The following is a 14,833-nucleotide window of genomic DNA, read 5'->3' on the forward strand; positions in this document are numbered from 1 at the left end:
CGGCCATGAACTTCGCGTAGCATAGCCTCCCTAGTACCGCGTGGTAGGTTCCTCGGAACCCGACCACCTCGAACGTCAGAGTCTCCCTTCGGAAGTTGGAGGGCGTTCCGAAGCAGACGGGAAGGTCGAGTCGTCCGAGGGGCTGGACGCGCTTCCCGGGAATGATCCCGTGGAAGGGCGCAGCGCCTGCTCGGACGGAGGACAGATCAACGCGCAGGAGCCTGAGGGTCTCGGCGTAGATGATGTTGAGGCTGCTGCCCCCGTCCATAAGGACCTTGGTGAGCCTGACGTCGCCGACGACGGGGTCGACGACGAGCGGGTATTTCCCCGGGCTCGGCACGTGGTCGGGGTGGTCAGCTTGGTCGAAGGTGATGGGCTTGTCGGACGAGTCTAGGTAGACTGGCGCCGCCACCTTCACCGAGCAGACCTCCCAGCGCTCTTGCTTGCGATGCCGAGCTGAGGCATTCACCGCATGCCCACCGTAGATCATGAAGCAGTCGCGGACCTCTGGGAACTCTCCTGCTTGGTGATCTTCCTTCTTGTCATCGTCGCGGGCCCTGCCACCCTCCGCGGGTGGCCCGGCCCTGTGGAAGTGGCGCCGAAGCATGACGCACTCCTCGAGGGTGTGCTTGACGGGCCCCTGATGATAGGGGCACGGCTCCTTGAGCATCTTGTCGAAGAGGTTGGCACCTCCGGGGGGCTTCCGAGGGTTCTTATATTCGGCGGCGGCGATAAGGTCCGCGTCGGCTGCGTCGCGTTTCGCTTGCGACTTCTTCTTGCCTTTCTTCTTGGCGCCGCGCGGAGTAGACGCCTCGGGAGCATCTTCCGATGGGCGGCCCTGGGGCTGCTTGTCCTTTCGGAAGATAGCCTCGACCGCCTCCTGGCCAGAGGCGAACTTGGTGGCGATGTCCATCAGCTCGCTCGCCCTGGTGGGGGTCTTGCGACCCAACTTGCTCACCAGGTCGCGGCAGGTGGTGCCGGCAAGGAACGCGCCGATGACATCCGAGTCGGTGATGTTGGGCAGCTCGGTGCGCTGCTTCGAGAATCGCCGGATGTAGTCCCGGAGAGACTCTCCCGGTTGCTGCCGGCAGCTTCGGAGGTCCTAGGAATTCCCGGGGCACACGTACGTGCCCTGGAAATTGCCGGCGAAGGCTTGGACCAGGTCATCCCAGTTGGAGATCTGCCCCGGAGGCAGGTGCTCCAACCAGGCGCGAGCGGTGTCGGAGAGGAACAGGGGGAGGTTGCGGATGATGAGGTTGTCGTCGTCCGTTCCACCCAGCTGGCAGGCCAGGCGGTAGTCCGCGAGCCACAATTCCGGTCTCGTTTCCCCCTAGTACTTTGTGATAGTAGTCGGGGGTCGGAACCGGGTCGGGAACGGTGCCCGCCGGATGGCCCGGCTGAAGGCCTGCGGACCGGGTGGTTCGGGCGAGGGACTCCGATCCTCCCCGCTGTCGTAGCGTCCCCCACGCCTGGGGTGATAGCCTCGGCGCACCCTCTCGTCGAGGTGGGCCCGACGGTCGCGATGATGGTGCTCGTTGCCGAGGTGGCCCGGGGCCGCAGGCGCGGTGTTGCGCGTGCGCCCGGTGTAGACCGAGGCTTCCCGCATGAATCGGGAAGTCGCGACATGAGGTTCCGAGGGGTATCCCTGCCTTCGGGAGGCAGAGCTCTCGGCCCGTCGGACCGCAGCGCCTTCCAGGAGATTCTTGAGCTCCCCCTGGATTCGCCGACCCTCGGTGGTTGATGGCTCCGGCATCACGCGGAGAAGCATCGCTGCTGCGGCCAGGTTCTGACCGACCCCACTGGATGCGGGTGGTGGCCTGACCCTGACGTCGTTGGCGACGCGGAGCTGGAGACCCTAGGGCAGGTGACGTATTTCTCCGGCCGGGGGTTGGCCCGCCCATGCCTGCCAGACGTCCCGGCGGATCGGCTCAAGCGCTCCTGCTCCCTCGTTGAGCCTGGCCTGCGCCCTGCGGACTTGCTCGAGCTGTGGGTCGTGACCCCCCGCCGGAACGGGGACCACAGCTAGCTCCCGCGGGATATCAGCGCGAGGCACCGGCCTAGGGAGATCACCGTCCTCCGGCATGCCGAGATGATTGCCTTCGGAGGGACCCCCTAGATCGACGTGGAAACATTCGCGGCTTGGGCCGCAGTCCTCGTCGTCGAGGCTGCGGCTACCGTCGGAACAGTCGGAGAGGCAGTAGTCACATGCGGTCCTGAAGTCTCGCATGGCACTGGGGTTGCCAAGTCCAGAGAAATCCCAACAGATGCTGGGGTCGTCGTCTTCCTCGGACCCGGAGGGCCCATAGGTCGAGACGTTCGTCAGCCGGTCCCAAGGCGACCGCATGCGAAACCCCAGAGGGTTTGAACTCGCCTCTACGAGAGTGCCCGCCAAAGCAAGGTCGCTAGGCGGGTTGAGGCTGAATCCAAATGACGTAGGATGGGAATCGGTTGGTACCTTTTGGTCGACGAACGGCGATGAAGTCACGTCGGGGACTGACTGCACCGCCATCTCAGGTACGAGGGTGACGCCCAGCAAGCCTTCCGCGAGCGTGCTGGCGTCGTCCGCTTGCTCGGGATTGGCGTGTCGTGGGGAGACGACGCTCGCCTTCGTCTCAAACGCGAGGTCGACGCCCGACGCGCCCCCCGTTGGGGCGCTAGGGACGTCGACTCGCTCGACAGCCAACGAGGCGCGGCCTCCCGCTTGGCCTTGGTTGCCCCGCCTCCTCCTCCGTTGGCGGGGGAGAGGACGGGGCGAGCTCGAATGTTGTTCTTCCACCACGCGGGGAAGACGTCGTCGATTCCGCCGCCGGCGGGCGGGCTGTCGGCCGCCATTGTCGTTGTCGCGCGACGGTGGAAGGAGTATCATGTCGTAGCTGCCGTCGAAGGACATGAACTCAAGACTCCCGAAACGGAGCACCGTCCCGGGTCGGAGAGGTTGCTGGAGACTGCCCATCTGGAGCTTGACGGGAAGCTGTTCGTCAACACGCAGCACGCCCCTACCTGGCGCGCCAACTGTCGGCGTTTCGAGACTGGGGGTCCCTCGGGCCGACGAGTGAGTGTCGCCGCGTGCCCCAGCCCAGATGGGTCGAGCGCGTGGGCGAGCGCGAAGGGGGGAAAGGAGCGAGGCGGCCGGAGACCGGCGTGAGAGAGGTGGGAATCCCGCGGCCTTCGTGTTCGTCCCGCGCCCAGGTCGGGTGCGCTTGCAGTAGGGGGTTACAAGCGTCCACGCGGGAGAGGGAAGCGAGCGGCCCCAAGAGAGCGCCTGTCCCATCCTCGTCCCCGCGCGGCCAACCCTCTCTAAGAGGGCCCTGGTCCTTCCTTTTATAGGCGTAAGGAGAGGATCCAGGTGTACAATGGGGGTGTAGCAGAGTGCTACGTGTCTAGCGGGGGAGAGCTAGCGCCCTAAGTACATGCCGATGTGGCAGCCGGAGAGATTTTGGCACCCAGCTGGTGTGATGTCGTGGCCGTCGGAGGAGCGACGGAGCCTGGCGGAGGGACAGCTGTCGGAGCGGTTGAGTCCTTGCTGACGTCCTCCTACTTCCGTAAGAGAGCTGAGAGCCGCCGTCGTCACAGAGCATGCGGGGCGCCATCATTGCCTATCTGGCGGAGCTAGCCAGATGGGACACCGGTCTTGTTCTCTGCGGCCCGAGTCAGCTCGGGGTAGGGTGATGATGGCGCTTCCTGTTGACGTGGCTGGCCTGCGCCCTAGGTTGGGCGACGTGGAGGCTCCTCCGAAGCCGAGGTCGAGTCTGTCTTCCATGGCCGAGGCCGAGTCCGAGCCCCTGGGTCGGGCGAGGCGGAGGTCGTTCGGTAGAGGCCAGGGCGGAGTCTGAGCCCTGGGGTCGGGCGAAGCGGAGTTCGTCGTCTTCTGGGGCTGAGCCCGAGTCCGAGCCCTGGGGTCGGGCGAAGCGGAGTTCGTCGTCTTCCGGGACTTAGCCCGAGTCCGAGCCCTGGGTCGGGCGGAGCGGAGTTCGCCGTCTTCCGGGACTTAGCTCGAGTCCGAGCCCTGGGTCGGGCGGAGCGGAGTTCGCCGTCTTCCGGGACTTAGCCCGAGTCCGAGCCCTGGGTCGGGCGGAGCGGAGTTCGCCGTCTTCCGGGACTTAGCCCCAGTCCGAGCCCTGGGTCGGACGGAGCTTCCTATGGTGCCTTTGGCAGGGCCTGACTGCCTGTCAGTCTCACTCTGTCAAGTGGCACTGCAGTCGGAGTGGCGCAGGCGGCGCTGTCCTTCTGTCAGGCCGGTCAGTGGAGCGGCGAAGTGACGGCGGTCAGTGGAGCGGCGAAGTGACGGCGGTCACTTCGGCTCTGCCGGAGGGCGCGCGTCAGGACAAAGGTGTCAGGCTACCTTTGCATTAAATGGTCCTGCGACTTGGTCGGTCGGTGCGGCGATTTAGTCAGGGTTGCTTCTTAACGAAGGCAGGGCCTCGGGCGAGCCGGAGATATGTTCGCCGTCGGAGGGGGGGGTCGGGCGAGACGGAAATCCTCCGGGTTCGGCTGCCCTTGTCCGAGGCTAGGCTCGGGCGAGGCGTGATCGAGTCGCTCGAATGGACTGATCCCTGACTTAATCGCACCCATCAGGCCTTAGCAGCTTTATGCTGATGGGGGTTACCAGCTGAGAATTAGGAGTCTTGAGGGTACCCCTAATTATGGTCCCCGACACTATTTTAGTTCTAATTCCTTGTTAAATACATGCTCCACAAAATCACTCAACAAACAAAAATAAGTGCATGCCCTGGCATGATGCAACAATCAAAAACCTGTTTTTAGGGTTTTATTAATACACGACATCAAGTTAACCCTCTCTAGAGCTTTGAAATAGACAGGAGAAAGTGAAAAGGAATGAGAAAGGGAAGGTAACACTCGAATTTGATGGATGTTAGAGAGGAAATTTTACACTCCCAAGTTCAGGGTGTTACAAGTGTCCAGTATTCGCAGGCGTGTGTCATCGTAATTGGTGAAATTAGATGGGACCACGGTCCCATCGTCCTTTGTTGACTGCAGTGTCACATGGAGCAGATATCTGAATCGTCGCATTTAATGTGCACGTCTTCATGATTCCTAAGAATCTTTTTGCCGAGATCGAGCTCAAGGTTGTCCTTCGTCCGAGATGAGCTCGGACGAGACGGAAATTGCTTTCCATAAAGGTGGTCCTCGGGTGAGTCGAGGATTTTCCACGGGCGCAGCCTTCGCCCGAGGATGGTTTCGGGCGCAACGTAGTTTTGAGCGTCCGTTGAGCGGGAGCTCGAGCGAATCGTGATTCAACCCTTGGTGGCCTCGGGGAGCGCATTTTTTGGTTTGATTTCTTTGGAAAGCTCACGGGTATAATCCGAGTGTCCCTAATTATGATAGCCCACAAATATGATATATAAAAATTGTTGTCGATGAAAAGAGATAGAAAAAGGTTTTTATATAAATAACTCTCTAGCTAGTAATTTAGAAAGCGCTTTTAGTCAAGGCGGAGGAGCGCTTGAGTAGGTAGGTCTGGCCCTTAACATCAGCATCGTCAAAAAGAAACAAACAACTGTGGTCAGATTCTCTCGAGGTCGAGGGCTCCCTAGCCTGGCTGTCCGTTATTTCCCTGCGAGCGTTCGTCTTCGAGTCCGATCCGCCGACCTTAAAAACCGCCGGCGGTCTGCAGGTCTGCTCCTGCACGGGGCACGCCAGGGCCCATGGGGAAGGGAAGGGGTAGACCGTCGGAGCACCGACCAGCGTGAGGGTTACAGCTACAGCAGCTAGCGCCTGCCTGTCTAGTGTCTACTTACTGGTCAAAGCCGCGTCCTCGTCTTCGCCCCTGCCACACGCTGGCCATATGCATCACATCCGCCGCTGTGAACAAGTCGTCGGCAGATGAGTAGTTACTTCTCCACGAGTATGGTTTTGCTTCATGAGCTGAACACGTCAAGCCAACTACCGTACTCGTCTTGCTCTATAAGCTGTAGAGTCCGTCGTCGTCATTGTGCTCATCTCGTCAAAACTCTATGCCTGACCAGGCCACCGGATCTCGGTTCTCGGATCGGGTCTCTTTATTCACTAACGCTAATAATAATAATAAATATGCATGCGCTGCCTGCCTGAACACACTATATAGGGAGACGAGACAACACGGACCTTGTCAGACGATGAAGTAAATATTTAATTATCCAGCAGCTGGTAACAATTTGGCTCTGTTTGTTTCGGCATCGGATCATTAGGATCGGTTTCTGTCCGACAAATGTTTCGCTTATGAGAATTGTTTCCGTAAAAATCGTTTAAGAAATTAACAAAAATGCAGCATTCATCGAGTCGTCACGACACGAGTAAACCGCCAATTTGTATCCTAAACTAAGAAGAGTCCTTTATCTTCCTCCGTATTCAAGCCATGCGATATCTAGATTTTCGTAACAGCTAAATTGTCAAAAAAAAACCTAGCACAACGTGATTGTGTTTACATGGCAAGGGCAAAAGAGTACAACAAATTCTTTTTTTAAAAAAAAAGAAGATTAATGACCACATGATGATCTGTCATGTAATGACATCATTAAAACCTATCTACTGTAGCTATGTAGCATCTACCTACAGAACAAACCCACGGCCCATTCGAATTCAAGGTCCTTGCCAATTAATCTTAGCTTTGGACCACACCATCTGCACGACCGTGACCACTGACGCCAGCAAGCCAAGGATGATCAGTCGGTGCTCTGCCGTCCATGGGGCAGCAGCTTGAGCGCCTGGAGCAAGGTGTTCCTGAGCCTGCCCAGGTGCGGCCGGACGTCCTGCTTGTCCAGGTACACGGCCTTGAGCGCGTCCCACCCTTTCCTGTGGACGGCGGCGGGGTCCCTGATGACCGGGTCGTCCTCGCCGTACTCCTCGCTCAGCGTCGTCTCGCCCGCCCGCACCACGTACTCGAGGTAGTGCACCTGCATCCCGGCCGCGGGGTCCCGGAACATGCCGCGCGCCAGCCACTCCAGCCCGCCGTACGGCACCACCTGCACCAGCACGGCCCCCGCGGGGAGGAACACCATGTTGGTGAGCCCGTCGCCGTGCACGCCCACCATCACGTCCGCCGAGTTCACCAGCCGCGCGAACCGCGCCACGTCCGTGCTCGCCTCCGGGTCGCCCACGCGCACGTCGAACCCCAGGCTCGTCGCCATGTCCGCCATGGCGCGCTCGTTCAGCAGCCGCCGCGACTGCCGCCGCGAGATGATCAGCAGCCGCGGCCGCCGCCGGACGTCCCACCGGTCCCCGCTCGGCGCCGCCGCCGCGCGCTCCAGCCCCAGCGCGCGCCGCAGCATCGCGCGGAACTCCGGCATCGACACCCCCTCCTCCTCGCCACCGGGCGCCTTCGTCTCCGCGCCCACGCCCAGCTCCCGGTGGAACGTCGGCCCCACCACCACGCGCGGGTAGCACCGGACCTCGCCGTCGGCGTCCGCGTCCACCAGCTCGTGCCGGCTCAACTGCTGCAGTACCGGCATGTACTTGGCGGCCCACCACGGCTTGTGGCTGCTCACCAGCAGCTGCACGTCGCCGCCGTACCGCCGCGCCGTGATGAACGCTGGGATCAGCACGTCCGTGTAGTCGTGGAACAGGTTCCCCGTGAACCCCCCCGTGGACAGCACGAACGCCGTGGCCGAGCTGTTCACCGTGCACCGCGGCGCCTCGTCACCGTCGCTGCCGCCGACAAGCGGACGGAGCGTCCACTCCTTGACGTGGGACAGCGCGAACGCGTCGTGCTTCCGGCAGTAGGGCTTCACCTTCCACTCCCGGTCCAGCGCGCCCACGAGCACCGTCTGCGCGCGCCCCACCACGCGCACGTCGCCGGCCGCCTCGCAGGTGTCCGACCGCCGGCTCGACTCGTAGCACACCGGCCTGCGCGCCCTCTCGGCGTGGTCGTCGCCTACCGCAATGGCTGCGCCTGAAATATCGGAGTCGGTCGGCTTGGACCGAGTCTCCTCTTCCTCCTCCTCTGTCACAGACAGACGGCAAAAGTCAGCTGGAATGAATCCACCGGATCTGCATCTGCTTGCTATACAGCGGAATTCGCTGCACGAACGGGAAAGGATTCGCAGCAATCTAGATCTAGGATTGCGAGAGGAACTAGTCGGTATTACCAGCTGCAGCGTCATGGGCGGTGGCCATCTCGCCGCTCGCCTTCGCCATTGCCTGCTGCTCCTCTGCCTTGATGGTGTCCCCTGTTTTACCTGCGCATACCCAACTTCAGATAAAAGCGAACCAGTGAAGAAGAAGCTGGTTGGCAAACCAAAACGCCATGGCAACAACCAGCGTACCGATCGGGGAGAACTTGGCCCTGGCGAGGGAGAGCAGCAGGAGGGATCCGAGCATGAAGGCTATGAGTGCCACATTCCCCAGCCTCTTCCCCTCCGCCCTCGACAGGTTCCGGTTGGACTTCATGGCCTCCCTCTCACCCCTCCACTCGGAGTCGGATGCTCCTCGCTCGAGGTGAGAAATATATACGGCAATACGGTAGATGGATGGAGTATAATAGGCAATGCAAGCGGAGAAGGTGTGCGGCAGCACGCACTCGCACTAGGCACTAGCTTGGTTGTTGTTGTCGTGGTTGAACAGGCCAACAGGGCAGAGAGGAGTTGAAATGGTAGTGCGGTTGACCCGGCGACAGGCATGGCTCAATTCAACGCGCACGATTCTGAGAAGCGGGGCCAGCGCTCAGCGGGAGGGAGAAGAAGCAAAGCAGCGTGACAGAAGGGCAGATGACTTGTGGCTCCCTCCAAGAGCACATTGAAAGCGGCCGGAGCTGAGGTGAGGTGAGCAGAGCAGCTGGGGTCCAGGCTGTCGTCGTCATCGTCGTCGTCGTCCTTCCTTCGCCGTGTGCCTGCCCACGCACGCGTCCTTCTCTCGACGTCGACGGTAACTGCTGCTCGCACCGGCGCGCATGCAGTTCGGCGACCGTGTTGGGTTGCGGCCGTCCTACTCCGGATCCTATATCTTTTTTAAAAAAAATCTTTTGGTTTGTTTTCCATGATTTGCGTTGCCGGATTAGGGACTTTATTATTGCTTCAACGCAGAGGACGCGGTCAAAACCACCAAACACCAGCTGTGATGATAGTACGCGCTAGCATTAACAGTTACTAGCAAAGAAACAGCAAAAACACCAATAAAAATCCTATATTTGGATCCACTGATCTTAATAGCTAGATAGTCAACAGCACAAAATCTACCGACTATTTAGCTAGCTAATTGTTGGTATAGGATTGTTATTGCTAATAGGTGGTTGGATAGTTGTGTTTAGAGGTTAGCACTTACTATCACCGTTTTTTGTCAACTAATAATAAAACTAATTCTCATCACCTATTCTATTCACCTCCCCATGCTAATAGTTAGAGATGACAATGCGTAAATCCCTCGTCAGTCACTAGCATCCCATACCTATACTCACTAAAACATAAATCTTATTATAGTTATATAATTTTCTAAAAACAGTGGTTAGATGACTTAGAATAAAACTGAAATGACATATTATACTCCTAGTCGTTTTAGCTCTTTGTTTTTTTGTCTATATTCAAATGGATCATAATGAATCTAGATATATATATAAGACACATACATCAACTATTGTATGCATCCATTAATTATCTAAAGTGAATTTTAATTTGAGACTGAGGGAGTATATCATAACATTTTGAGCTAACTCTAGGCTTTAAACCGAACCAAAGATGTGCCAAACCATATTAGACCATGTCCACCAGTTCACCTATATGGTAACCCAAAATATTGTGTTGCACTATTTTGCATTGTATGCACACTTTGCAGAGTGGAGTTTGAATACGTGTATGGAGATGATTAAATTCCTAGAGATAGCCTTATACTATTCATCAGCAATATAGATGATTATAAATGTAAAATGGAGAAGAGTCGTGTTTGCAAAAAACGTGCACGTTGCATCCCGGTGTGGCACAAGTAAACGGATTATATGGTTTGGTTGGCAAGCCATGTCGTAAATTTCTACAAGAATGGTAGGCTAATAGGTGTCACATGACTACCCTTCCACCTCTCCTCGCCCCTCAGCTCGCCGCTGCCATTTCTGCCCCCGCCCAGTCCCCCGTCTCCGCAGCCCCCAAGCCAGCTGCCACTACTAGAGGTGAGCCACTACCGAATCTGTCGCGTAGAGTTATTGCGTCGGATTTGCTCCTCCCGTCCTTCGTTGGAGGTCGGGATTTCCAAGGTCCCTAGTGCTCTAGCCTCGCTGTTAATGGGATGGGACATCTGGGCGTGGTGGCGAAGGAGGATGATTTAGACCCGCTGCTCCTGGATTTGCTCTCGGCCCATGCCTTGCCCCTACACAGCTACTCCCCTTGGCTATGTCGCCCTCCCGTGCCAGCTCCTGCCGAGTGAACATAGAAAATGGGAAGAAGGTGGTAGATCTTTCAAGACCCTCCCTAGACAGCACAATTCATTCAATCCATCTTTCACCTCCGCAGTTCATATAGACGGACCAGTCCCTGTAGGTAGGTTCAAGCCAGCTCCCTATATACCGTTGCTCATGTTGTAGATCTAGTGCAGTCCGAGAGGTCTGGTGAGCTCATTGATGGTCGCACAGATGGCTGGGAAGTGGTCAGACCTCGATATTGTTGGAGGAGGAACAAGCACAGGCCTTGCCCGAGCTCCAACGCATTACGCGAGGAAAGGAGAAAGAAGTTCCTGAAGCACGTCGAGGGTAAATGCTGCAACTGTTTCGCTACCAACCAAAGAGCTTTGAATTGCAACAACACAACCAAGTGTTGGAGATGTCTTATGGAAGGGCACCAGGTGGCTTCCTGTCCTATCCATAAAGGGGGAGTAGGGAGGACCTCATCTTTCCCCGCGTTGACCATTACCACTACTCCCTCTGCCATTTCTAGGCTCATTCTTACCTTCAAGTAGTGAAGAATTCTCCTCTGCCAATGGCTACCTTCCTAGGGGATCCCCTTGCTCAACCTATGAGGATGGATTGCGCGATCTCGGCATCGAGAGCGATTGAGGCTACAAGAGACGAGTTGGTGGGCAAGACTGTGGCCTGTTCGCTGGATGGGAACAACCATGACTTTGAACCAAAGCATATAGGAAGCTCTGGTAGAGAGGCTGGGAATCAGAGACCGTAGGATTCAGGTATTGAAAGACTTCCCAAAAGAGTATCTCATCATCTTCATTCGCTCTCAAGACCAACAGCTGGTTCTTCACCGAAGTTGCATAAACCACCGTGGTTGGGTCTTCACCTTTGAGGCTTGGAATGAGCATAGGTATGATTCTATCACCCGTTGGGGTTTTAATCTTAGGCTTAGGTTGGAGGGTATCTGTCGGTGTTTGTGACCCGACTGCACACTATGGGGTTACCCACATGATGCTTTTAGGTAGGATGGCATCGTTGATTGCGACTCGATGGTATGAGCAGAGGCACGTTGGTATTGCTCGTAGATTTATACATGTTCGTGCTGCTTTGAATTGCGTAACACCCTACTTCCTATTGAGGCTATGTATTGATTTCTGGAGTATGGGGATTACAAATGAGCTTTGTGATGGCTCAACTACTGTGGGTGAGGATGGGGTGAGATGATGTGAGATGAGATGATTTTGTAGGGTTTCCCCCTCAGCCTTATATACACGAGCAGAGTTATCCCTTTACAAGTTGTGATCACTATCCGCTTCACTTATCTCCCTCTTTGTTGCAGCTTGCAGTCCTATATATCCGGAGTCTTAATCACATTCTCGCCCGAGATATCGCTGAATGTGTAGCTCCTTGATGCTTGCAACTGCACCACCCGAGATATTAGTGCTTCAGTAGTGCCTAACTCGGACGTTGGTCTTTGTTGTCTTGGATTAGGCTCGCCTAACCCGGCTATATCCTACTGGCCCGTCCCGTAGGATGACTTAGCGGGAGGCCCATCAGGTGGCCCGTGATACGTTTTAGTGTTCTTGAGGACCTAGGGGATAAATATCCCCCACAAGCCCTCGAGGCACAAGCCAACTTTTGAGAGTAGTTGGCTCGAGGCTCTGAGGAGGAACGATATCTGTTGGGGCGAAGGCGAAGACGCTACCCTTCGCTCCAGGCCTTCGCCACCCCGCTGCACCATCGGAGGCAAGATGACGGCATGGACCACCCTCCGCCCTCCTCACCGCAAGACAAAGGCCTACAACAAAGTCTTCTCATCCCGCGCCCTCACCCAACCTGGAGGCCCACGTGGGATTCGACCCATTGTAACAGGCCCCGCACTGAGAAGCGTGTTACGGGCCCGATTTGTAATAGCTTTTCTGTAATGACAGTCTGTAACCCTCCCTTATGGGAATATTCTGGGGATAATCCAGGTGACTGAGGGCATAAACGTCCTTACATCAAGACGTTGGGCACTCGGGCACCTATAAATACCCCCGTACAGTGCCCTTGAGAGGCTAGATAAACAGAGCAATTGCCATCTTGAGTTAAACCTTGTTTGCATTCACTCTATTCCCCCGTTGGATCATCTTGCCCAGGAGAGCAAGTTCCAACATTTGGCGCCCACCGTTCGTGCTACGAACAAACCACCCGCGATGGCACCCAAGAGAGCTAGCTCGAAGGCAACCCCATCCGTTGACGAAGCAGCAAAGGCAGCGCTGCTAGCCGTGAAAAAGGGCAAGGCCCTTGCAGACACCACCCACCAAGAAGCCTGCGAAGACGACAAACTCAGCAAGAGACAGCGCAACGACCAACCAACTCTCGACGACACCCTCTGCACCTGCAGCTCCGGAGGATAGCCACAAGAACCACCCCCAGGTTTTGCTCCACTAGAGGGCGAGGACGCCACAGAGGACGGCGAAGTCATCGACATCTCAGCAGAAGAACAGCTACAACTGTGGGCCCTGCGCATCAAGAACCGCAACCTCCAGAAGCAGAAAGAAATCCTCGAGGCCAAGCGCCAATGTGTCTCTGCGCAAGCAAAGGTGTGCCAGATGATACGAGACGAGGAGCAGAGGGCTCAGGAACTCGAGCAAGAGATTGCGCTCATGCAGCGCGAAGGCCAACATGATCTGCAGCATGGCCCGCCCCTCCAACAGCGCGCACCAGTCGGAGGCCTATTCATTCCTCAGCGCAGACCCTTCATCCCGCACGCCGCAGCTTTCCAAGGCATCAACTACCTTGATGAGCGGAGCCCCCTGGCGCCGCAACTGCAAGTGTCACCATGACCCGCCAACTTCAGGGCAGGGACCTACCCCAAGTACAACAGCAGCACTGACCCAACACAGTACATCATGAGCTATCAAGTCACCGTCGCATCATCCGGAGGGGACGACGCCACGATGGCCAAGTCTTTCATCATCGCCCTCGAGGGTCCGGCCTTGACCTGGTACACCAGGTTGCCCCCATTGTCCATCGACTCCTGGAGAAGTCTCCGGGACAAGTTTCTGCTCAACTTCCAAGGGTACCGCCCAGACACCGATGCCTTGGCCGAACTGTCACTCTACAAACAGCTGGAGAAAGAAACCCTGCGGGAGTACTACCACAAGTTCTTGACTCTCAAGTCACAACTGCCCTTGGTCGACGACCAAATTGCCATACACTACGCCATTTGTGGCCTTCGCGCTGGCGTCCTGTACAGTCACTGCATCAGGGACCCACCCAAAAACCTCCAAGAACTCTATCAGTTGTTTGAAAAGTACGCCAGATCTGAAGAGCTCCACCAGCGCAAGGTCGAGTCTCAAAGAAAGCCTAAGGACCCTCCGTAGTCCAGCCGAACATGGACAAGACCTTCGCAGTCAGACTCCGGTCGGGACAGCCGCGGTCAGCAGCAGGTGCATAACATTGCCAAACAGCACCCCGCTGGCGAGGCCCCTCGCCGTCAAGATTATCCCCCCAGGGCCGCGACAATGGCACGCATGGTCGGCACCGGGGACGGGCGCAGCAGCCGCGCAGATTTTACTGCCTGTTTCACGGCGAAGACTGCGCGCACCCAACGAGGGATTGCCCGGAAACGAAGGCCACCAGGGACAGGATGTCTCGGGCACAACCCGCCGACAACCCAAGAGTTGTCGCGCACACATATCAACACCACCTCCCACAACCATACAACCACGACCCCACCTAGCATCTACCCAACCATGCATACCAACACCACCAGGAGGTACAAGTCATACCACCCCCACTCCCGCCTCCGCACCCACATCAGCCAAACATCCACCACCAAAATCACCCCAAGCACCAAAACAGGAAGACTTCGCTGATAAGCCGTATCGCGGAGTCATTCACATGATCACTGGAGGGTCCAGCGTCGACTTCGACACGAAGCGACAAAAGAGGGACCACTACCGAAGCATCAACCACGTCGCCATCACCAACCCAGTCGTGCAAACGAAGTGGTCCCATGTGCCGCTGACCTTCGACGCCAGAGATGTTGATCTGTGCAGCGCACCCCATGTTGACGCCATGGTAATCAACTACAGTGTGGCAGGCTAGGACCTGCACAAAGTCTTAGTTGACAACGGCAGCCAGGCGGACATCATCTTCCTCCACGCCTTCGATCGCATGGGCATCAGCCACAGTTTACTCAAGCCTTCGGACAATCCCCTATATGGCTTCGGTGGCAAGGGCACCTTCCCTGTGGGCAAGATAGAGCTACCCCTGTCCTTCGGCGTAGCGCCCAATGCGTGAAGCGAACATGTCACCTTTGACATCGTTGACATGGTCTACCCCTACAACGCTATATTGGGTCGGGGCTCTATCAACAAATTTGAAGCAGTCAACCACGGATTATACTTCTGCATGAAAATTCCGGGTCCGCAAGGCATAATAACGGTGTACGGAAACCAGCAGACTGCACGTAACATTGAGAGAGACTTCATTCCCGGTCAACGGAACGTACACTGCCTTACGACG

At 56.9% G+C, this 14,833-nt stretch overlaps 1 protein-coding gene across 1 annotated transcript; it reads right to left on the reverse strand.

Annotated features, from left to right (window-relative positions):
- Nucleotides 1-6,457: 6,457 nt before the first annotated feature.
- LOC103629467 (uncharacterized) lies at nt 6,458-8,542 on the reverse strand. The gene is made up of 3 exons (NM_001323509.1): nt 8,262-8,542; nt 8,085-8,174; nt 6,458-7,939 (listed from the first exon to the last, which is right to left on the reverse strand). Exons 1-3 carry the CDS (start codon nt 8,383-8,385, stop codon nt 6,663-6,665), a joined length of 1,491 nt encoding a protein of 496 aa, NP_001310438.1. The 5' UTR covers nt 8,386-8,542; the 3' UTR covers nt 6,458-6,662.
- Between the last annotated feature and the right edge of the window lie 6,291 nt (nt 8,543-14,833).

The sequence above is a fragment of the Zea mays genome, chromosome 6, assembly GCF_902167145.1.
Source record: "Zea mays cultivar B73 chromosome 6, Zm-B73-REFERENCE-NAM-5.0, whole genome shotgun sequence".
NCBI classification, from domain to species: domain Eukaryota; kingdom Viridiplantae; phylum Streptophyta; class Magnoliopsida; order Poales; family Poaceae; genus Zea; species Zea mays.

Excerpts from the sequence above, each read along its gene's own strand:
- LOC103629467 (NM_001323509.1), bottom strand. The coding sequence starts at position 8,385 with ATGAAGTCCAACCGGAACCTGTCGAGGGCGGAGGGGAAGAGGCTGGGG. Across the intron at positions 8,175-8,261 it reads GGCCAAGTTCTCCCCGATCG|GTAAAACAGGGGACACCATC; the intron begins GTACGCTGGTTG and ends GGGTATGCGCAG. Across the intron at positions 7,940-8,084 it reads CGCCCATGACGCTGCAGCTG|AGGAGGAGGAAGAGGAGACT; the intron begins GTAATACCGACT and ends TGTCTGTGACAG.